Genomic DNA, 25,631 nt, shown 5'->3' on the forward strand with positions numbered 1-25,631 from the left:
GAGGAGGATAGGAGCAGTCAGTCAGTGTATTAGGGCTGGGGGGCTCTGCAGGGCTGAGGAGGATAGGAGCAGCCAGTCAGTGTATTAGGGCTGGGGGGCTCTGCAGGGCTGAGGAGGATAGGAGCAGTCAGTCAGTCAGTGTATTAGGGCTGGGGGGCTCTGCAGGGCTGAGGAGGATAGGAGCAGTCAGTCAGTGTATTAGGGCTGGGGGGCTCTGCAGGGCTGAGGAGGATAGGAGCAGTCAGTCAGTGTATTAGGGCTGGGGGGCTCTGCAGGGCTGAGGAGGATAGGAGCAGTCAGTCAGTGTATTAGGGCTGGGGGGCTCTGCAGGGCTGAGGAGGATAGGAGCAGTCAGTCAGTGTATTAGGACTGGGGGGGCTCTGCAGGGCTGAGGAGGATAGGAGCAGTCAGTCAGCCAGTCAGCCAGTCAGTGTATTAGGGCTGGGGGGCTCTGCAGGACTGAGGAGGATAGGAGCAGTCAGTCAGTGTATTAGGGCTGGTGGGCTCTGCAGGGCTGAGGAGGATAGGAGCAGTCAGTCAGTGTATTAGGGCTGGGGGGCTCTGCAGGGCTGAGGAGGATAGGAGCAGTCAGTCAGTGTATTAGGGCTGGGGGGCTCTGCAGGGCTGAGGAGGATAGGAGCAGTCAGTCAGTGTATTAGAGCTGGGGGGCTCTGCAGGGCTGAGGAGGATAGGAGCAGTCAGTCAGTGTATTAGGGCTGGGGGGGCTCTGCAGGGCTGAGGAGGATAGGAGCAGTCAGTCAGTCAGTGTATTAGGGCTGGGGGGCTCTGCAGGGCTGAGGAGGATAGGAGCAGTCAGTCAGTCAGTGTATTAGGGCTGGGGGGCTCTGCAGGGCTGAGGAGGATAGGAGCAGTCAGTCAGTGTATTAGGGCTGGGGGGCTCTGCAGGGCTGAGGAGGATAGGAGCAGTCAGTCAGTGTATTAGAGCTGGGGGGCTCTGCAGGGCTGAGGAGGATAGGAGCAGTCAGTCAGTCAGTGTATTAGGACTGGGGGGCTCTGCAGGACTGAGGAGGATAGGAGCAGTCAGTCAGCCAGGCAGTGTATTAGGGCTGGGGGGCTCTGCAGGGCTGAGGAGGATAGGAGCAGTCAGTCAGTCAGTGTATTAGGGCTGGGGGGCTCTGCAGGGCTGAGGAGGATAGGAGCAGTCAGTCAGTCAGTGTATTAGGGCTGGGGGGCTCTGCAGGGCTGAGGAGGATAGGAGCAGTCAGTCAGTCAGTGTATTAGGGCTGGGGGGCTCTGCAGGACTGAGGAGGATAGGAGCAGCCAGTCAGTGTATTAGGGCTGGGGGGCTCTGCAGGGCTGAGGAGGATAGGAGCAGTCAGTCAGTGTACTAGGGCTGGGGGGCTCTGCAGGGCTGAGGAGGATAGGAGCAGTCAGTCAGTGTATTAGGGCTGGGGGGCTCTGCAGGGCTGAGGAGGATAGGAGCAGTCAGTCAGTGTATTAGGGCTGGGGGGCTCTGCAGGGCTGAGGAGGATAGGAGCAGTCAGTCAGTGTATTAGGGCTGGGGGGCTCTGCAGGGCTGAGGAGGATAGGAGCAGTCAGTCAGTGTACTAGGGCTGGGGGGCTCTGCAGGGCTGAGGAGGATAGGAGCAGTCAGTCAGTGTATTAGGGCTGGGGGGCTCTGCAGGGCTGAGGAGGATAGGAGCAGTCAGTCAGTGTATTAGGGCTGGGGGGCTCTGCAGGGCTGAGGAGGATAGGAGCAGTCAGTCAGTGTATTAGGGCTGGGGGGCTCTGCAGGGCTGAGGAGGATAGGAGCAGTCAGTCAGTGTATTAGGACTGGGGGGGCTCTGCAGGGCTGAGGAGGATAGGAGCAGTCAGTCAGCCAGTCAGCCAGTCAGTGTATTAGGGCTGGGGGGCTCTGCAGGACTGAGGAGGATAGGAGCAGTCAGTCAGTGTATTAGGGCTGGTGGGCTCTGCAGGGCTGAGGAGGATAGGAGCAGTCAGTCAGTGTATTAGGGCTGGGGGGCTCTGCAGGGCTGAGGAGGATAGGAGCAGTCAGTCAGTGTATTAGGGCTGGGGGGCTCTGCAGGGCTGAGGAGGATAGGAGCAGTCAGTCAGTGTATTAGAGCTGGGGGGCTCTGCAGGGCTGAGGAGGATAGGAGCAGTCAGTCAGTGTATTAGGGCTGGGGGGGCTCTGCAGGGCTGAGGAGGATAGGAGCAGTCAGTCAGTCAGTGTATTAGGGCTGGGGGGCTCTGCAGGGCTGAGGAGGATAGGAGCAGTCAGTCAGTCAGTGTATTAGGGCTGGGGGGCTCTGCAGGGCTGAGGAGGATAGGAGCAGTCAGTCAGTGTATTAGGGCTGGGGGGCTCTGCAGGGCTGAGGAGGATAGGAGCAGTCAGTCAGTGTATTAGAGCTGGGGGGCTCTGCAGGGCTGAGGAGGATAGGAGCAGTCAGTCAGTCAGTGTATTAGGACTGGGGGGCTCTGCAGGACTGAGGAGGATAGGAGCAGTCAGTCAGCCAGGCAGTGTATTAGGGCTGGGGGGCTCTGCAGGGCTGAGGAGGATAGGAGCAGTCAGTCAGTCAGTGTATTAGGGCTGGGGGGCTCTGCAGGGCTGAGGAGGATAGGAGCAGTCAGTCAGTCAGTGTATTAGGGCTGGGGGGCTCTGCAGGGCTGAGGAGGATAGGAGCAGTCAGTCAGTCAGTGTATTAGGGCTGGGGGGCTCTGCAGGACTGAGGAGGATAGGAGCAGCCAGTCAGTGTATTAGGGCTGGGGGGCTCTGCAGGGCTGAGGAGGATAGGAGCAGTCAGTCAGTGTACTAGGGCTGGGGGGCTCTGCAGGGCTGAGGAGGATAGGAGCAGTCAGTCAGTGTATTAGGGCTGGGGGGCTCTGCAGGGCTGAGGAGGATAGGAGCAGTCAGTCAGTGTATTAGGGCTGGGGGGCTCTGCAGGGCTGAGGAGGATAGGAGCAGTCAGTCAGTGTATTAGGGCTGGGGGGCTCTGCAGGGCTGAGGAGGATAGGAGCAGTCAGTCAGTGTACTAGGGCTGGGGGGCTCTGCAGGGCTGAGGAGGATAGGAGCAGTCAGTCAGTGTATTAGGGCTGGGGGGCTCTGCAGGGCTGAGGAGGATAGGAGCAGTCAGTCAGTGTATTAGGGCTGGGGGGCTCTGCAGGGCTGAGGAGGATAGGAGCAGTCAGTCAGTGTATTAGGGCTGGGGGGCTCTGCAGGGCTGAGGAGGATAGGAGCAGTCAGTCAGTGTATTAGGGCTGGGGGGCTCTGCAGGACTGAGGAGGATAGGAGCAGTCAGTCAGTGTATTAGGGCTGGGGGGCTCTGCAGGGCTGAGGAGGATAGGAGCAGTCAGTCAGTGTATTAGGGCTGGGGGGCTCTGCAGGGCTGAGGAGGATAGGAGCAGTCAGTCAGTGTATTAGGGCTGGGGGGCTCTGCAGGGCTGAGGAGGATAGGAGCAGTCAGTCAGTGTATTAGGGCTGGGGGGCTCTGCAGGGCTGAGGAGGATAGGAGCAGTCAGTCAGTGTATTAGGACTGGGGGGCTCTGCAGGGCTGAGGAGGATAGGAGCAGTCAGTCAGCCAGTCAGTGTATTAGGGCTGGGGGGCTCTGCAGGACTGAGGAGGATAGGAGAAGTCAGTCAGTGTATTAGGGCTGGGGGGCTCTGCAGGACTGAGGAGGATAGGAGCAGTCAGTCAGTCAGTGTATTAGGGCTGGGGGGCTCTGCGGGACTGAGGAGGATAGGAGCAGTCAGTCAGTGTATTAGGGCTGGGGGGCTCTGCAGGACTGAGGAGGAGCTGCTACTCACCACTTGTCGTTGACAGCAGTTTGTCACCAAGCGCTGAAACAGAAACCCGGCCTGGACCAGGTCACAATGATGTAGTGTAGCACAGGCTTGTTGGTTGAATGATCATAGTTTGACCTCTACCAGCCTGCCGCCTGGACCTGTGATCTCTACAGACTTCCACAGCCACTCATCAGTCCAGTACTGACTGGTTCCCTGACTGTAGTCCTGGTGAATTCATCAGTCCAGTACTGACTGGTTCCCTGACTGTAGTCCTGGTGAATTCATCAGTCCAGTACTGACTGGTTCCCTGACTGTAGTCCTGGTGAATTCATCAGTCCAGTACTGACTGGTTCCCTGACTGTAGTCCTGGTGAATTCATCAGTCCAGTACTGACTGGTTCCCTGACTGTAGTCCTGGTGAATTCATCAGTCCAGTACTGACTGGTTCCCTGACTGTAGTCCCGGTGAATTCATCAGTCCAGTACTGACTGCTTCCCTGACTGTAGTCCTGGTGAAGTCATCAGTCCAGTACTGACTGGTTCCCTGACTGTAGTCCCGGTGAATTCATCAGTCCAGTACTGACTGGTTCCCTGACTGTAGTCCCGGTGAATTCATCAGTCCAGTACTGACTGGTTCCCTGACTGTAGTCCCGGTGAATTCATCAGTCCAGTACTGACTGCTTCCCTGACTGTAGTCCTGGTGAATTCATCAGTCCAGTACTGACTGCTTCCCTGACTGTAGTCCTGGTGAATTCATCAGTCCAGTACTGACTGGTTCCCTGACTGTAGTCCTGGTGAATTCATCAGTCCAGTACTGACTGGTTCCCTGACTGTAGTCCTGGTGAATTCATCAGTCCAGTACTGACTGGTTCCCTGACTGTAGTCCTGGTGAAGTCATCAGTCCAGTACTGACTGGTTCCCTGACTGTAGTCCTGGTGAATTCATCAGTCCAGTACTGACTGGTTCCCTGACTGTAGTCCTGGTGAATTCATCAGTCCAGACACCAGCTTTTCCTTAAAGCATCCCAGCCAGGTAACACTGTTAGTTTGTGTTCAGCACTCATTGTTTGGTGTAGAATGCATGATTCGGATCACATAACACACATCATGGCTTTTTTAAATGTGCTGCAAAGGGAGAGCAGTGATACACATCCAGTAAAGAGACTACATCTGGTTAGGGGGAGATCAGATTTAATATTTTAGGGGGTGGATCAGATTTAATATTTTAGGGGGAGATCAGATTTAATATTTTAGGGGGTGGATCAGATTTAATATTTTAGGGGTGGATCAGATTTAATATTTTAGGGGGTGGATCAGATTTAATATTTTAGGGGGTGGATCAGATTTAATATTTTAGGGGGTGGATCAGATTTAATATTTTAGGGAGTGAATCAGATTTAATATTTTAGGGGGTGGATTAGTAATAACACCAGGCCAAATCCCCACTAAGATCTGTATTAACACCAGGCTAAATCCCCCTAAGATCTGTATTAACACCAGGCTAAATCCCCCTAAGATCTGTATTAACACCAGGCTAAATCACCCTAAGATCTGTATTAACACCAGGCTAAATCACCCTAAGATCTGTATTAACACCAGGCTAAATCCTCACTAAGATCTGTATTAACACCAGGCTAAATCCCCCTAAGATCTGTATTAACACCAGGCTAAATCACCCTAAGATCTGTATTAACACCAGGCTAAATCCCCACTAAGATCTGTATTAACACCAGGCTAAATCCCCCTAAGATCTGTATTAACACCAGACTAAATCACCCTAAGATCTGTATTAACACCAGGCTAAATCCTCACTAAGATCTGTATTAACACCAGGCTAAATCCTCACTAAGATCTGTATTAACACCAGGCTAAATCCCCACTAAGATCTGTATTAACACCAGGCTAAATCCCTCCTAAGATCTGTATTAACACCAGGCTAAATCCCTCCTAAGATCTGTATTAACACCAGGCTAAATCCTCACTAAGATCTGTATTAACACCAGGCTAAATCCTCACTAAGATCTGTATTAACACCAGGCTAAATCCCCCTAAGATCTGTATTAACACCAGGCTAAATCCTCACTAAGATCTGTATTAACACCAGGCTAAATCCCCCTAAGATCTGTATTAACACCAGGCTAAATCCCCACTAAGATCTGTATTAACACCAGGCTAAATCCCTCCTAAGATCTGTATTAACACCAGGCTAAATCCTCACTATGATCTGTATTAACACCAGGCTAAATCCTCACTAAGATCTGTATTAACACCAGGCTAAATCCCACTAAGATCTGTATTAACACCAGGCTAAATCCCACTAAGATCTGTATTAACACCAGGCTAAATCCTCACTAAGATCTGTATTAACACCAGGCTAAATCCCACTAAGATCTGTATTAACACCAGGCTAAATCCTCACTAAGATCTGTATTAACACCAGGCTAAATCCTCACTAAGATCTGTATTAACACCAGGCTAAATCCCCACTAAGATCTGTATTAACACCAGGCTAAATCCCTACTAAGATCTGTATTAACACCAGGCTAAATCCCACTAAGATCTGTATTAACACCAGGCTAAATCCTCACTAAGATCTGTATTAACACCAGGCTAAATCCCCACTAAGATCTGTATTAACACCAGGCTAAATCCCTCCTAAGATCTGTATTAACACCAGGCTAAATCCTCACTAAGATCTGTATTAACACCAGGCTAAATCCTCACTAAGATCTGTATTAACACCAGGCTAAATCCCCCTAAGATCTGTATTAACACCAGGCTAAATCCTCACTAAGATCTGTATTAACACCAGGCTAAATCCCCCTAAGATCTGTATTAACACCAGGCTAAATCCCCACTAAGATCTGTATTAACACCAGGCTAAATCCCCACTAAGATCTGTATTAACACCAGGCTAAATCCCCCTAAGATCTGTATTAACACCAGGCTAAATCCCCACTAAGATCTGTATTAACACCAGGCTAAATCCCCCTAAGATCTGTATTAACACCAGGCTAAATCCTCACTAAGATCTGTATTAACACCAGGCTAAATCCCCACTAAGATCTGTATTAACACCAGGCTAAATCCCCCTAAGATCTGTATTAACACCAGGCTAAATCCTCACTAAGATCTGTATTAACACCAGGCTAAATCCCCACTAAGATCTGTATTAACACCAGGCTAAATCCTCACTATGATCTGTATTAACACCAGGCTAAATCCCCAATAAGATCTGACCCTCTTCCAGCTTCATACTGAGCCAATGAGACTCACTAATCACAGTTTAATTGAGGGCTGATAACAGCCAGTAAGATAATGAAATAGTCATCACAGTTTAATTGAGGGCTGATAACAGCCAGTAAGATAATGAAATAGTCATCAGTTTAATTGAGGGCTGATAACAGCCAGTAAGATAATTAAATAGTCATGACAGTTTAATTGAGGGCCGATAACAGCCAGTAAGATAATGAAATAGTCATCACAGTTTAATTGAGGGCTGATAACAGCCAGTAAGATAATTAAATACTCATGACAGAGATCTCCCGGGTGGCGCAGTGGTCTAAGGCGCTGCATCGCAGTGCTTTCTGTGCCACCAGAGATTCTGGGTTCGAGCCCAGGCTCTGTCGCAGCCGGCCGCGACCGGGAAGCGGCGCATAATTGGCACAGCGTCGTCCGGGTTAGGGGAGGGTTTGGCCGGTAGGGATGTCTTTGTCTCATCGCGCTCTAGCGACTCCTGTGGCGGGCCGGGCACAGTACCAGCTACTGGGAAGGACCAGCTACTGGGAAGAACAGTACCAGCTACCGGGAAGGACAGTACCAGCTACCGGGAAGGACAGTACCAGCTACCGGGAAGGACAGTACCAGCTACCGCGAAGAACAGTACCAGCTACCGGGAAGAACAGTACCAGCTACTGGGAAGGACAGTACCAGCTACCGGGAAGGACAGTACCAGCTACTGGGAAGAACAGCTACTGGGAAGGACAGTACCAGCTACCGGGAAGGACAATACCAGCTACTGGGAGTCATAAGATCTGTCACTTATTATCTGTGGTTTGAATCCTAAAGTGCTTTTGCAAAAACCATCAACTTAGTTCTAAACTAGTGTTTTATGAATGATTGTGTTTGTTAGTGCAGTAGATGTGAATGTGAGGACCATGTCGATATTCCCTAGACGGTGAACACCATTACTACTGGACGAATGGAGCCTTCGCTCCAGTCAGTTCAACCTTCACCAGTCTCTGCTGGTCTTCACTCGCCACCTAGTGGTGGAAATATGTTTTACACATCTACCTGTTTAATACCGTCATGGTGGGTTTCTTAAACTCTAGAAAACACACCTGATTGACTAGGTGACAGGAACAAGCTCTGATCAATCACATTTAGTTCAATTACAATTCAAACTCAATCAATTTTTTAAAAAGTAATTTCTTTATTTAGAAAAAATATATATAAATACATTCTAATATAGTAAACAAAGTGTGTAATAAGACAGTATAAAGATAAAACCATAAAACATTGTAGTGACGGAGGGGGAATCAATAGTTACATATCAGGCTATTTACATGTTATTATACGTCTGGACAACGGGAATCACAATAAAATCACAGTATCCAATCGCAATGCATATAGAATGGTGAGAATCGCAATAAATATGGATGGTATCAGCACCTACAGTAAGTATGGTGGTCACCTGGTAACCCAATACATATGGTATCAATACCTCAGTATGGTGGTAATATGGTACGCTGAGGTACCTGGTAACCCAATACATATGGTATCAATACCTCAGTATGGTGGTAATATGGTATGCTGAGGTACCTGGTAACCCAATACATATGGTATCAATACCTCAGTATGGTGGTCATATGGTATGCTGAGGTACCTGGTAACCCAATACATATGGTATCAATACCTCAGTATGGTGGTAACATGGTATGCTGAGGTACCTGGTAACCCAATACATATGGTATCAATACCTCAGTATGGTGGTCATATGGTATGCTGAGGTACCTGGTAACCCAATACATATGGTATCAATACCTCAGTATGGTGGTCATATGGTATGCTGAGGTACCTGGTAACCCAATACATATGGTATCAATACCTCAGTATGGTGGTAATATGGTATGCTGAGGTACCTGGTAACCCAATACATATGGTATCAATACCTCAGTATGGTGGTCATATGGTATGCTGAGGTACCTGGTAACCCAATACATATGGTATCAATACCTCAGTATGGTGGTAATATGGTATGCTGAGGTACCTGGTAACCCAATACATATGGTATCAATACTTCAGTATGGTGGTAATATGGTATGCTGAGGTACCTGGTAACCCAATACATATGGTATCAATACCTCAGTATGGTGGTAATATGGTATGCTGAGGTACCTGGTAACCCAATACATATGGTATCAATACCTCAGTATGGTGGTAATATGGTATGCTGAGGTACCTGGTAACCCAATACATATGGTATCAATACCTCAGTATGGTGGTCATATGGTATGCTGAGGTACCTGGTAACCCAATACATATGGTATCAATACCTCAGTATGGTGGTAATATGGTATGCTGAGGTACCTGGTAACCCAATACATATGGTATCAATACTTCAGTATGGTGGTAATATGGTATGCTGAGGTACCTGGTAACCCAATACATATGGTATCAATACCTCAGTATGGTGGTAATATGGTATGCTGAGGTACCTGGTAACCCAATACATATGGTATCAATACCTCAGTATGGTGGTAATATGGTATGCTGAGGTACCTGGTAACCCAATACATATGGTATCAATACCTCAGTATGGTGGTCATATGGTATGCTGAGGTACCTGGTAACCCAATACATATGGTATCAATACTTCAGTATGGTGGTAATATGGTATGCTGAGGTACCTGGTAACCCAATACATATGGTATCAATACCTCAGTATGGTGGTAATATGGTATGCTGAGGTACCTGGTAACCCAATACATATGGTATCAATACCTCAGTATGGTGGTAATATGGTATGCTGAGGTACCTGGTAACCCAATACATATGGTATCAATACCTCAGTATGGTGGTCATATGGTATGCTGAGGTACCTGGTAACCCAATACATATGGTATCAATACCTCAGTATGGTGGTAATATGGTATGCTGAGGTACCTGGTAACCCAATACATATGGTATCAATACTTCAGTATGGTGGTAATATGGTATGCTGAGGTACCTGGTAACCCAATACATATGGTATCAATACCTCAGTATGGTGGTCATATGGTATGCTGAGGTACCTGGTAACCCAATACATATGGTATCAATACTTCAGTATGGTGGTCATATGGTATGCTGAGGTACCTGGTAACCCAATACATATGGTATCAATACCTCAGTATGGTGGTCATATGGTATGCTGAGGTACCTGGTAACCCAATACATATGGTATCAATACCTCAGTATGGTGGTCATATGGTATGCTGAGGTACCTGGTAACCCAATACATATGGTATCAATACCTCAGTATGGTGGTAACATGGTATGCTGAGGTACCTGGTAACCCAATACATATGGTATCAATACCTCAGTATGGTGGTAACATGGTATGCTGAGGTACCTGGTAACCCAATACATATGGTATCAATACCTCAGTATGGTGGTCATATGGTATGCTGAGGTACCTGGTAACCCAATACATATGGTATCAATACCTCAGTATGGTGGTCATATGGTATGCTGAGGTACCTGGTAACCCAATACATATGGTATCAATACCTCAGTATGGTGGTCATATGGTATGCTGAGGTACCTGGTAACCCAATACATATGGTATCAATACCTCAGTATGGTGGTCATATGGTATGCTGAGGTACCTGGTAACCCAATACATATGGTATCAATACCTCAGTATGGTGGTAATATGGTATGCTGAGGTACCTGGTAACCCAATACATATGGTATCAATACCTCAGTATGGTGGTAATACGCTGAGGGCCCTGGTAACCCAGACCTTTGTAAAGGATATTGGTACTGTGATTTTAACTTGATGTTCCTCCAGCGCTGGGGGTGTGTCAAAAGGTCAAAAGGTCAGGGGTCAGAGTACAGAACGATACTTGCAGGCGAACATCACCCAGACAGCGCAGGCGGACTCAGGGTACGCAAACACCCGGACACGCACCGCCAGCCTCACGCGGTCCCCACGGCAACACACGATCTCGTCACAGAACGGAGACCTGCCCGAACAACAACAACAAGTCACACGCCCCTTCAGTATCCATGACGACACATACTTCCCCCCCCCCCATTTATCTGATCATCTTAAAAAAAACAGTGAGGTGTTGCCGTGCGTTGCTATAGTTACCTGAGGCAAGTAGCGAAGGCTCGGCGTGTGTTGAGGTGCGTTGCTATAGTTACCTGAGGCAGGTAGCGAAGGCTCGGCGTGTGTTGCCGTGCGTTGCTATAGTTACCTGAGGCAAGTAGCGAAGGCTCGGCGTGTGTTGCGGTGCGTTGCTATAGTTACCTGAGGCAAGTAGCGAAGGCTCGGCGTGCGTTGAGGTGCAGGAAGTGGATAGGGAAACCTTTGAAGGTGTGTCCGTCCGGCACCGCCCTCCGCACAGCGTCCTGGAACTCCTCGTTACCGCAGGAAGTCCCCGTGCAGCGCTCCAGCTCGTACGCCGCCAGGGCGGAGGACAGGACGTAGGAGAGGTGGTCATCCCACACTGTGGCCAGGCCAAGGTCCTGGAGGGGAGAGATCTACTATAATACAGGTCCTGGAGGGGAGAGATCTACTATAATACAGGTCCTGGAGGGAGACACAGAGATCTACTATAATACAGGTCCTGGAGGGGAGAGATCTACTATAATACAGGTCCTGGAGGGGAGAGATCTACTATAATACAGGTCCTGGAGGGAGACACAGAGATCTACTATAATACAGGTCCTGGAGGGGAGAGATCTACTATAATACAGGTCCTGGAGGGGAGAGATCTACTATAATACAGGTCCTGGAGGGGAGAGATCTACTATAATACAGGTCCTGGAGGGGAGAGATCTACTATAATACAGGTCCTGGAGGGAGACACAGAGATCTACTATAATACAGGTCCTGGAGGGGAGAGATCTACTATAATACAGGTCCTGGAGGGAGACACAGAGATCTACTATAATACAGGTCCTGGAGGGGAGAGATCTACTATAATACAGGTCCTGGAGGGGAGAGATCTACTATAATACAGGTCCTGGAGGGGAGAGATCTACTATAATACAGGTCCTGGAGGGAGAGATCTACTATAATACAGGTCCTGGAGGGAGAGATCTACTATAATACAGGTCCTGGAGGGGAGAGATCTACTATAATACAGGTCCTGGAGGGGAGAGATCTACTATAATACAGGTCCTGGAGGGAGACACAGAGATCTACTATAATACAGGTCCTGGAGGGGAGAGATCTACTATAATACAGGTCCTGGAGGGGAGAGATCTACTATAATACAGGTCCTGGAGGGGAGAGATCTACTATAATACAGGTCCTGGAGGGGAGAGATCTACTATAATACAGGTCCTGGAGGGGAGAGATCTACTATAATACAGGTCCTGGAGGGAGACACAGAGATCTACTATAATACAGGTCCTGGAGGGGAGAGATCTACTATAATACAGGTCCTGGAGGGGAGAGATCTACTATAATACAGGTCCTGGAGGGGAGAGATCTACTATAATACAGGTCCTGGAGGGAGACACAGAGATCTACTATAATACAGGTCCTGGAGGGGAGAGATCTACTATAATACAGGTCCTGGAGGGAGACACAGAGATCTACTATAATACAGGTCCTGGAGGGGAGAGATCTACTATAATACAGGTCCTGGAGGGAGACACAGAGATCTACTATAATACAGGTCCTGGAGGGGAGAGATCTACTATAATACAGGTCCTGGAGGGGAGAGATCTACTATAATACAGGTCCTGGAGGGGAGAGATCTACTATAATACAGGTCCTGGAGGGGAGAGATCTACTATAATACAGGTCCTGGAGGGAGACACAGAGATCTACTATAATACAGGTCCTGGAGGGAGACACAGAGATCTACTATAATACAGGTCCTGGAGGGGAGAGATCTACTATAATACAGGTCCTGGAGGGAGACACAGAGATCTACTATAATACAGGTCCTGGAGGGGAGAGATCTACTATAATACAGGTCCTGGAGGGGAGAGATCTACTATAATACAGGTCCTGGAGGGGAGAGATCTACTATAATACAGGTCCTGTAGGGGAGAGATCTACTATAATACAGGTCCTGGAGGGAGACACAGAGATCTACTATAATACAGGTCCTGGAGGGGAGAGATCTACTATAATATAGGTCCTGGAGGGAGACACAGAGATCTACTATAATACAGGTCCTGGAGGGAGACACAGAGATCTACTATAATACGGGTCCTGGAGGGGAGAGATCTACTATAATACAGGTCCTGGAGGGGAGAGATCTACTATAATACAGGTCCTGGAGGGGAGAGATCTACTATAATACAGGTCCTGGAGGGGAGAGATCTACTATAATACAGGTCCTGGAGGGAGACACAGAGATCTACTATAATACAGGTCCTGGAGGGGAGAGATCTACTATAATACAGGTCCTGGAGGGAGACACAGAGATCTACTATAATACAGGTCCTGGAGGGAGACACAGAGATCTACTATAATACAGGTCCTGGAGGGGAGAGATCTACTATAATACAGGTCCTGGAGGGAGACACAGAGATCTACTATAATACAGGTCCTGGAGGGGAGAGATCTACTATAATACAGGTCCTGGAGGGGAGAGATCTACTATAATACAGGTCCTGGAGGGGAGAGATCTACTATAATACAGGTCCTGGAGGGAGACACAGAGATCTACTATAATACAGGTCCTGGAGGGAGACACAGAGATCTACTATAATACAGGTCCTGGAGGGAGACACAGAGATCTACTATAATACAGGTCCTGGAGGGGAGAGATCTACTATAATACAGGTCCTGGAGGGAGACACAGAGATCTACTATAATACAGGTCCTGGAGGGAGACACAGAGATCTACTATAATACAGGTCCTGGAGGGAGACACAGAGATCTACTATAATACAGGTCCTGGAGGGGAGAGATCTACTATAATACAGGTCCTGGAGGGAGACACAGAGATCTACTATAATACAGGTCCTGGAGGGGAGAGATCTACTATAATACAGGTCCTGGAGGGGAGAGATCTACTATAATACAGGTCCTGGAGGGAGACACAGAGATCTACTATAATACAGGTCCTGGAGGGGAGAGATCTACTATAATACAGGTCCTGGAGGGGAGAGATCTACTATAATACAGGTCCTGGAGGGAGACACAGAGATCTACTATAATACAGGTCCTGGAGGGAAACACAGAGATCTACTATAATACAGGTCCTGGAGGGGAGAGATCTACTATAATACAGGTCCTGGAGGGAGACACAGAGATCTACTATAATACAGGTCCTGGAGGGGAGAGATCTACTATAATACAGGTCCTGGAGGGGAGAGATCTACTATAATACAGGTCCTGGAGGGAGACACAGAGATCTACTATAATACAGGTCCTGGAGGGGAGAGATCTACTATAATACAGGTCCTGGAGGGAGACACAGAGATCTACTATAATACAGGTCCTGGAGGGGAGAGATCTACTATAATACAGGTCCTGGAGGGGAGAGATCTACTATAATACAGGTCCTGGAGGGAGACACAGAGATCTACTATAATACAGGTCCTGGAGGGGAGAGATCTACTATAATACAGGTCCTGGAGGGGAGAGATCTACTATAATACAGGTCCTGGAGGGAGACCCAGAGATCTACTATAATACAGGTCCTGGAGGGGAGAGATCTACTATAATACAGGTCCTGGAGGGGAGAGATCTACTATAATACAGGTCCTGGAGGGAGACACAGAGATCTACTACAATACAGGTCCTGGAGGGGAGAGATCTACTATAATACAGGTCCTGGAGGGAGACACAGAGATCTACTATAATACAGGTCCTGGAGGGGAGAGATCTACTATAATACAGGTCCTGGAGGGGAGAGATCTACTATAATACAGGTCCTGGAGGGGAGAGATCTACTATAATACAGGTCCTGGAGGGGAGAGATCTACTATAATACAGGTCCTGGAGGGAGACACAGAGATCTACTATAATACAGGTCCTGGAGGGGAGAGATCTACTATAATACAGGTCCTGGAGGGGAGAGATCTACTATAATACAGGTCCTGGAGGGGAGAGATCTACTATAATACAGGTCCTGGAGGGAAACACAGAGATCTACTATAATACAGGTCCTGGAGGGGAGAGATCTACTATAATACAGGTCCTGGAGGGAGACACAGAGATCTACTATAATACAGGTCCTGGAGGGGAGAGATCTACTATAATACAGGTCCTGGAGGGGAGAGATCTACTATAATACAGGTCCTGGAGGGGAGAGATCTACTATAATACAGGTCCTGGAGGGAGACACAGAGATCTACTATAATACAGGTCCTGGAGGGAGACACAGAGATCTACTATAATACAGGTCCTGGAGGGGAGAGATCTACTATAATACAGGTCCTGGAGGGGAGAGATCTACTATAATACAGGTCCTGGAGGGAGACACAGAGATCTACTATAATACAGGTCCTGGAGGGGAGAGATCTACTATAATACAGGTCCTGGAGGGAGACACAGAGATCTACTATAATACAGGTCCTGGAGGGGAGAGATCTACTATAATACAGGTCCTGGAGGGGAGAGATCTACTATAATACAGGTCCTGGAGGGAGACACAGAGATCTACTATAATACAGGTCCTGGAGGGAGACACAGAGATCTACTATAATACAGGTCCTGGAGGGGAGAGATCTACTATAATACAGGTCCTGGAGGGAGACACAGAGATCTACTATAATACAGGTCCTGGAGGGCAGAGATCTACTATAATACAGGTCCTGGAGGGAGACACAGAGATCTACTATAATACAGGTCCTGGAGGGGAGAGATCTACTATAATACAGGTCCTGGAGGGAGACACAGAGATCTACTATAATACAGGTCCTGGAGGGAGACACAGAGATCTACTATAATACAGGTCCTGGAGGGAGACACAGAGATCTACTATAATACAGGTCCTGGAGGGAGACACAGAGATCTACTATAATACAGGTCCTGGAGGGGAGAGATCTACTATAATACAGGTCCTGGAGGGGAGAGATCTACTATAATACAGGTCCTGGAGGGAGACACAGAGATCTACTATAATACAGGTCCTGGAGGGGAGAGATCTACTATAATACAGGTCCTGGAGGGAGACACAGAGATCTACTATAATACAGGTCCTGGAGGGGAGAGATCTACTATAATACAGGTCCTGGAGGGGAGAGATCTACTATAATACAGGTCCTGGAGGGGAGAGATCTACTATAATACAGGTCCTGGAGGGAGACACATAGATCTACTATAATACAGGTCCTGGAGGGGAGAGATCTACTATAATACAGGTCCTGGAGGGGAGAGATCTACTATAATACAGGTCCTGGAGGGGAGAGATCTACTATAATACAGGTCCTGGAGGGGAGAGATCTACTATAATACAGGTCCTGGAGGGAGACACAGAGATCTACTATAATACAGGTCCTGGAGGGGAGAGATCTACTATAATACAGGTCCTGGAGGGAGACACAGAGATCTACTATAATACAGGTCCTGGAGGGGAGAGATCTACTATAATACAGGTCCTGGAGGGGAGAGATCTACTATAATACAGGTCCTGGAGGGAGACACAGAGATCTACTATAATACAGGTCCTGGAGGGGAGAGATCTACTATAATACAGGTCCTGGAGGGGAGAGATCTACTATAATACAGGTCCTGGAGGGAGACACAGAGATCTACTATAATACAGGTCCTGGAGGGAAACACAGAGATCTACTATAATACAGGTCCTGGAGGGGAGAGATCTACTATAATACAGGTCCTGGAGGGAGACACAGAGATCTACTATAATACAGGTCCTGGAGGGGAGAGATCTACTATAATACAGGTCCTGGAGGGGAGAGATCTACTATAATACAGGTCCTGGAGGGAGACACAGAGATCTACTATAATACAGGTCCTGGAGGGGAGAGATCTACTATAATACAGGTCCTGGAGGGAGACACAGAGATCTACTATAATACAGGTCCTGGAGGGGAGAGATCTACTATAATACAGGTCCTGGAGGGGAGAGATCTACTATAATACAGGTCCTGGAGGGAGACACAGAGATCTACTATAATACAGGTCCTGGAGGGGAGAGATCTACTATAATACAGGTCCTGGAGGGGAGAGATCTACTATAATACAGGTCCTGGAGGGAGACCCAGAGATCTACTATAATACAGGTCCTGGAGGGGAGAGATCTACTATAATACAGGTCCTGGAGGGGAGAGATCTACTATAATACAGGTCCTGGAGGGGAGAGATCTACTATAATACAGGTCCTGGAGGGGAGAGATCTACTATAATACAGGTCCTGGAGGGAGACACAGAGATCTACTATAATACAGGTCCTGGAGGGGAGAGATCTACTATAATACAGGTCCTGGAGGGGAGAGATCTACTATAATACAGGTCCTGGAGGGAGACACAGAGATCTACTATAATACAGGTCCTGGAGGGGAGAGATCTACTATAATACAGGTCCTGGAGGGAGACACAGAGATCTACTATAATACAGGTCCTGGAGGGGAGAGATCTACTATAATACAGGTCCTGGAGGGGAGAGATCTACTATAATACAGGTCCTGGAGGGAGACACAGAGATCTACTATAATACAGGTCCTGGAGGGAGACACAGAGATCTACTATAATACAGGTCCTGGAGGGGAGAGATCTACTATAATACAGGTCCTGGAGGGAGACACAGAGATCTACTATAATACAGGTCCTGGAGGGGAGAGATCTACTATAATACAGGTCCTGGAGGGAGACACAGAGATCTACTATAATACAGGTCCTGGAGGGGAGAGATCTACTATAATACAGGTCCTGGAGGGGAGAGATCTACTATAATACAGGTCCTGGAGGGGAGAGATCTACTATAATACAGGTCCTGGAGGGGAGAGATCTACTATAATACAGGTCCTGGAGGGGAGAGATCTACTATAATACAGGTCCTGGAGGGAGACACAGAGATCTACTATAATACAGGTCCTGGAGGGGAGAGATCTACTATAATACAGGTCCTGGAGGGGAGAGATCTACTATAATACAGGTCCTGGAGGGGAGAGATCTACTATAATACAGGTCCTGGAGGGAAACACAGAGATCTACTATAATACAGGTCCTGGAGGGGAGAGATCTACTATAATACAGGTCCTGGAGGGAGACACAGAGATCTACTATAATACAGGTCCTGGAGGGGAGAGATCTACTATAATACAGGTCCTGGAGGGGAGAGATCTACTATAATACAGGTCCTGGAGGGAGACACAACACGGCTGACCAGGTACGGGCTCTGACCAGGTACGGGCTCTGACCAGGTACGCTGTTGTTTTTTTGCACTCTCACCTTCCTGTGTTCCACCACCAGGTACCTCATCTCCAGTTCCAGCCGGTTGGATGCAGCGCTGGGCTCCAGCGAGGGGCCACAGAGAGGAGGTAGAGGTGGCAGAGAGGTGGCGCTACCCGGGGAGCAAACTGAGCCAACGGCCTCCTCACTCATAACTTTCCACCGGGACTGGTTGTGGAAGTCAAACGCGCAGAGTTCCACGGCGTCCGACGGCTGGCAGTTGGCCATGAAGGCCTTGTGGTTGAACACACAGCCGACGGTCCGGTAAGGATAGGAGGGACGGGGCTGGGGGGCTAGCGGAGGGGCATCTGGGTCAATGGCCTGGTGGAGGTACCTAAAAACCACACACACAAACAAAATGGTTGAACAGGTAGAAATATATTGTGTAGAACAAGGCATGCCACTGACGTACAGACTAGAGTAAGGGATCATCACAGGTGTTGGAGGGCCAGTAGGAGGCGCTCTTTCCTCTGGTCTAAAATAAAAATATCCCAATGCCCCAGGGCAGTGATTGGGGACATTGCCCTGTGTAGGGTGCCGTCTTTCGGATGGGACGTTAAACGGGGTGTCCTTGGACTCTCTGAGGTCATTTAAAGATCCCATGGTGCTTATCGTAAGAGTAGGGGTGTTAACCCCTGGTGTCCTGGCTAAATTCCCAATCTGGCCCCTCAGACCATCACGGTCACCTAATCATCCCCAGCTTCCAATTGGCTCATTCATTCCCCCTCCTTCCTCTCCCCTGTAACTATTCCCCCCAGGTCGTTGCTGTAAATGAGAACATGTTCTCAGTCAACTTACCGGGTAAAATAACGGTAAAATAAAAATAAAAAATAAAAACCAGCAGCTACATTGCTGCTCCCTGGTGAAGGGGACTCAGTTACCCTCGTAGAAACTCTGACAGAGACAGAGCAGAAATTATTGCAGTTTGTTTTATAAGCCCAGTTCACATCGAAAACGCCTGACGTGTTTATGCAGCTGAAGAACAAAGTTTGTTTGATCTGAACCGGTCTGGTTCATTAAGGAACATCTCACGTCGGCTGCTGGAGTTTCCAAAATTAAACATGTCAAATCTTAACGAAAAACTTGCGACTCGCTTTAGCCAAATCAGAGAACAAGTTCGCTGACTTTCTGCGTTCAGCCAAGCAGCTAACTAGTTAGCCAAGCAGACAGCTAGTCTAGCCGTATTGCTGCAGTAATAGATAGTCTAGCCGTTTTGCTGCAGTAATAGCTAGTCTAGCCGTTTTGCTGCAGTAATAGCTAGTCTAGCTGTTTTGCTGCAGTAATAGCTAGTCTAGCCGTTTTGCTGCAGTAATAGCTAGTCTAGCTGTTTTGCTGCAGTAATAGCTAGTCTAGCCGTTTTGCTGCAGTAATAGCTAGTCTAGCTGTTTTGCTGCAGTAATAGCTAGTGCTGCAGTAATAGCTAGTCTAGCTGTTTTGCTGCAGTAATAGCTAGTCTAGCTGTTTTGCTGCAGTAATAGCTAGTCCAGCCGTTTTGCTGCAGTAATAGCTAGTCTAGCTGTTTTGCTGCAGTAATAGCTAGTCTAGCCGTTTTGCTGCAGTAATAGCTAGTCTAGCTGTATTGATGCAGTAATAGCTAGTCTAGCTGTTTAGCTGCAGTAATAGCTAGTCCAGCTGTTTAGCTGCAGTAATAGCTAGTCCAGCTGTTTTGCTGCAGTAATAGCTAGTCTAGCCGTTTTGCTGCAGTAATAGCTAGTCCAGCTGTTTAGCTGCAGTAATAGCTAGTCCAGCTGTTTAGCTGCAGTAATAGCTAGTCTAGCCGTTTAGCTGTAGTAATAGCTAGTCCAGCTGTTTAGCTGCAGTAATAGCTAGTCTAGCTGTATTGCTGCAGTAATAGCTAGTCTAGCTGTATTGCTGCAGTAATAGCTAGTCTAGCTGTTTTGCTGCAGTAATAGCTAGTCTAGCTGTATTGCTGCAGTAATAGCTAGTCTAGCTGTATTGCTGCAGTAATAGCTAGTCTAGCTGTTTTGCTGCAGTAATAGCTAGTCTAGCTGTATTGCTGCAGTAATAGCTAGTCTAGCTGTATTGCTGCAGTAATAGCTAGTCTAGCTGTTTTGCTGCAGTAATAGCTAGTCTAGCCGTTTTGCTGCAGTAATAGCTAGTCTAGCCGTTTTGCTGCAGTAATAGCTAGTCTAGCTGTTTTGCTGCAGTAATAGCTAGTCTAGCCGTTTTGCTGCAGTAATAGCTAGTCTAGCTGTTTTGCTGCAGTAATAGCTAGTCTAGCTGTATTGCTGCAGTAATAGCTAGTCTAGCTGTATTGCTGCAGTAATAGCTAGTCTAGCCGTTTTGCTGCACTAATAGCTAGTCTAGCTGTATTGCTGCAGTAATAGCTAGTCTAGCTGTTTTGCTGCAGTAATAGCTAGTCTAGCTGTTTAGCTGCAGTAATAGCTAGTCCAGCTGTTTTGCTGCAGTAATAGCTAGTCTAGCTGTTTTGCTGCAGTAATAGCTAGTCTAGCTGTATTGCTGCAGTAATAGCTAGTCCAGCTGTTTTGCTGCAGTAATAGCTAGTCTAGCTGTTTTGCTGCAGTAATAGCTAGTCTAGCTGTTTAGCTGCAGTAATAGCTAGTCTAGCTGTTTTGCTGCAGTAATAGCTAGTCTAGCTGTTTTGCTGCAGTAATAGCTAGTCCAGCTGTTTTGCTGCAGTAATAGCTAGTCTAGCTGTTTTGCTGCAGTAATAGCTAGTCCAGCTGTTTAGCTGCAGTAATAGCTAGTCCAGCTGTTTTGCTGCAGTAATAGCTAGTCTAGCCGTATTGCTGCAGTAATAGCTAGTCCAGCTGTTTTGCTGCAGTAATAGCTAGTCCAGCTGTTTTGCTGCAGTAATAGCTAGTCTAGCCGTATTGCTGCAGTAATAGCTAGTCCAGCTGTTTAGCTGCAGTAATAGCTAGTCCAGCTGTTTTGCTGCAGTAATAGCTAGTCTAGCCGTATTGCTGCAGTAATAGCTAGTCTAGCTGTTTAGCTGCAGTAATAGCTAGTCTAGCTGTTTAGCTGCAGTAATAGCTAGTCCAGCTTGTTGATATTTCACTGACGAGTCACAAAGTGTGTAACGTTTCTGGAGAATGTATTTCATGAAACTTGTTTGCTACAACACCTTGCTGCTACAACACCTTGCTGCTACAACACCTTGCTGCTACAACACCTTGCTGCTACAACACCTTGCTGCTACAACACCTTGCTGCTACAACACCTTTCTGCTGCAACACCTTGTTGCCTTGCTGCTACAACACCTTGTTGCTACAACACCTTGCTGCTACAACACCTTGCTGCTACAACACCTTGCTGCTACAACACCTTGCTGCTACAACACCTTGCTGCTACAACACCTTGCTGCTGCAACACCTTGTTGCCTTGCTGCTACAACACCTTGTTGCTACAACACCTTGCTGCTACAACACCTTGCTGCTACAACACCTTGCTGCTACAACACCTTGCTGCTGCAACACCTTGCTGCTGCAACACCTTTCTGCTACAACACCTTGCTGCTACAACACCTTGCTGCTACAACACCTTGCTGCTACAACACCTTGCTGCTACAACACCTTGCTGCTACAACACCTTGCTGCTACAACACCTTGCTGCTACAACACCTTGCTGCTACAACACCTTGTTGCCTTGCTGCTACAACACCTTGCTGCTACAACACCTTGCTGCTACAACACCTTGCTGCTACAACACCTTGCTGCCTTGCTGCTACAACAAGAGGCAACTTTGTTTCAAAGAAATCCTGTCATTGTGAAGAGGCAGCATTACCATGGAAACGGTCTGAACAGTGTCTGGTCTTTCTTCCTCCTCAGTTCCCGTCTCGTCTCCTCGCTGCAACTCCCCAACGGGCTCGAGAGACCAAGGTCACGTGTCCTCTGAAACACGACCCGCCAAACCGTGCTTCTTATAACACACCCGCCCGCACCAACGTGTTGGAGGAAAAACACTGTTCAACTGATGACCGGAGTCAGCCTGCAGGCTCCCGACCCGCCACAAGGAGTCGCTAGAGCACGATGAGACAAAAATGCACCGTCTTAATGAGACTCCCGGGTCAAGGCCGGTGGTGACACAGCCTGTGACCGAACCCGGGTCTGTAGTGAAGCATTAAACGCACAGCGATGCAGTACCTCAGACCGCTGGCCACTCGGGAAGCCCCCCCCGGGGGCTGGTCTTTTTTTTAAATCTGAATGTCTCGTCTTCAGTCAGCTACAACCTTTCAGAAACAGTCTGGTTGCGTCTCGTCTCACGTGGTCCGTCGTATCTGAACCGGGCTTTAGTCTCACCTGTGTGCGGTCAGGCTCTCCCAGAAGGTGATGGTGCTGTCAGTGCCCCTGGTCATCACCCAGGTGTGTGCCAAACCCTTGGGCTTAGTGCCAACACACACGTAGGCATCCAGGCCGAAGCCAAGCAGCAGGCTGCACAGCAAGGTGGCGTGGTCCTCACAGTCGCCCTGGAAACACACAACCAATCAGATCAGAGAGATGTCACAGTCGCCCTGGAAACATCAAAAAACATCATGTCTCAGTTCCTAACTCTACTGTAGAGGGAGGACTGATGTAATGTGGACTGTAGAGGGAGGACTGATGTAATGTGGACTGTACTCTACTGTAGAGGGAGGACTGATGTAATGTGGACTGTACTCTACTGTAGAGGGAGGACTGATGTAATGTGGACTGTAGAGGGAGGACTGATGTAATGTGGACTGTAGAGGGAGGACTGATGTAATGTGGACTGTACTCTACTGTAGAGGGAGGACTGATGTAATGTGGACTGTAGAGGGAGGACTGATGTAATGTGGACTGTACTCTACTGTAGAGGGAGGACTGATGTAATGTGGACTGTAGAGGGAGGACTGATGTAATGTGGACTGTACTCTACTGTAGAGAGAGGACTGATGTAATGTGGACTGTAGAGGGAGGACTGATGTAATGTGGACTGTACTCTACTGTAGAGGGAGGACTGATGTAATGTGGACTGTACTCTTGACTGTAGAGGGAGGACTGATGTAATGTGGACTGTAGAGGGAGGACTGATGTAATGTGGACTGTAGAGGGAGGACTGATGTAATGTGGACTGTACTCTACTGTAGAGGGAGGACTGATGTAATGTGGACTGTAGAGGGAGGACTGATGTAATGTGGACTGTACTCTACTGTAGAGGGAGGACTGATGTAATGTGGACTGTAGAGGGAGGACTGATGTAATGTGGACTGATGTAATGTGGACTGTAGAGGGAGGACTGATGTAATGTGGACTGTAGAGGGAGGACTGATGTAATGTGGACTGATGTAATGTGGACTGTAGAGGGAGGACTGATGTAATGTGGACTGTACTCTACTGTAGAGGGAGGACTGATGTAATGTGGACTGTAGAGGGAGGACTGATGTAATGTGGACTGTAGAGGGAGGACTGATGTAATGTGGACTGTAGAGGGAGGGGAGAGGGGGATAGAAATCCTCTCCCCTCTCCTCCTCCCCTCTTCTCTCCTCTCCTCTTCTATCCTCTCCCCTCTCCCTCTCTCCTCTTCTATCCCCTCCCCTCCCCTCTCCTCTCCTCCCCTCCCCCTCCCCTCCTCTTCTATCCTCTCCCCTCTCTCTCCTCTCCTCTTCTCTCCTCTCCTCTCCTCTCCTCTTCTATCCTCTCCCCTCTTCTCTCCTCTCTCCTCTCCTCCTCCTCTCCTCTCCTCTTCCCTCTCCTCTCTCTATCCCTCTCCTCTCCCTCCCCTCTCTCCTCTTCTATCCCCTCCCCTCCCTCCCCTCTCCTCTCCTCCCCTCCCCTCCCCTCTCCTCTTCTATCCTCTCCCCTCTTCTCTCCTCTCCTCTCCTCTTCTATCCTCTCCTCTCTCCTCTCCTCTCCTCTTCCCTCCTCTCATCTCCCCTCTCCTCTCCTCTCCTCTCCTCTCCCCTCTCCTCTCCTCTCCCCTCTCCCCATTTATTCATTCTGCTGCACTGGGGAAATCCCAGAACCGTCCATCAGGATATAAATAAATCTTCTCATAATAGACAGTTTAACTGTTTCATAAATCAATTATTTTACAATTCCACCACTGAGGTTAAACACTTAATAGTATTACAGCTGTCTAAATGGTTAAGGCTGTGTGTGTGTGTGTGTGTGTGTGTGTGTGTGTGTGTGTGTGTGTGTGTGTGTGTGTGTGTGTGTGTGTGTGTGTGTGTGTGTGTGTGTGTCAGAACAGAGCCAGTCCTCACCTTGTTTCTACAGAGGAAAGCGAGGAGTGAGCACCACTGCTCCTGTTTGTCTCCTCCTCCTCCCCCCACCACGGGGGCTTTCTCCAGGCCCAGCAGGCTGACGAAGCGGGCCGCCCTGACGGGGACTCTCCAGGAGACGACCAGCACGCAGGACACGGACGTAGGAACACACCGGCCTGTTGACGCCGTTCTCATCCTGCAAGCAACGCAGCAACGTTCAAATACAGCACGGCTAACACCCGGCCCGGCTAACACCCAGCACGGCTAACACCCAGTACGGCTAACACCCAGCACGGCTAACAGCTAACACCCAGCACGGCTAACACCCAGCCCAGCTAACACCCAGCACGGCTAACACCCAGCACGGCTAACACCCAGCACGGCTAACACCCGGCCCAGCTAACACCCAGCACGGCTAACACCCAGTACGGCTAACACCCAGCACGGCTAACAGCTAACACCCAGCACGGCTAACACCCAGCCCGGCTAACACCCAGCACGGCTAACACCCAGCCCGGCGAGCAGCTAACACCCCAACCCGGCTAACACCCAGCCCGGCGAGCAGCTAACACCCAACCCGGCTAACACTCAGCCCGGCTAACACCCGGCACGGCTAACACCCGGCACGGCTAACACCCGGCACGGCTAACACCCGGCACGGCTAACAGCTAACACCCAGCACGGCTAACACCCGGCACGGCTAACACCCGGCACGGCTAACACCCGGCCCGGCTAACAACCGGCCCGGCTAACACCGGCACGGCTAACACCCGGCACGGCTAACACCCGGCACGGCTAACACCCGGCACGGCTAACACCCGGCACGGCTAACACCCGGCCCGGCTAACACCCGGCACGGCTAACACCCGGCACGGCTAACACCCGGCACGGCTAACACCCGGTACGGCTAACACCCTGTACGGCTAACACCCAGCACGGCTAACACCCAGCACGGCTAACAGCTAACACCCAGCCCGGCTAACACCCGGCCCAGCTAACACCCAGCACGGCTAACACCCAGTACGGCTAACACCCAGCACGGCTAACAGCTAACACCCAGACACGGCTAACATCCCAGCCCGGCTAACACCCAG

General features: G+C 48.9%; 1 protein-coding gene across 1 annotated transcript; it reads right to left on the bottom strand.

The window, feature by feature from the left end:
• Positions 1–8,167: 8,167 nt before the first annotated feature.
• On the bottom strand, positions 8,168–24,733 carry LOC145877310 (centrosomal protein of 76 kDa-like; the record flags this gene model as incomplete). The annotated part of the gene is given in 6 exon segments (XM_082972622.1): positions 8,168–10,971; positions 11,259–11,476; positions 18,336–18,669; positions 22,616–22,782; positions 24,538–24,651; positions 24,653–24,733. Coding segments are annotated over 6 exon segments (1,053 nt in total), but the record flags the coding sequence as incomplete, so codon positions are not given.
• Positions 24,734–25,631: the final 898 nt, after the last annotated feature.

Source organism: Salmo salar, unplaced genomic scaffold, assembly GCF_965601325.2.
Source record: "Salmo salar unplaced genomic scaffold, fSalSal1 ptg000857l, whole genome shotgun sequence".
NCBI classification, from domain to species: Eukaryota; Metazoa; Chordata; class Actinopteri; order Salmoniformes; family Salmonidae; genus Salmo; species Salmo salar.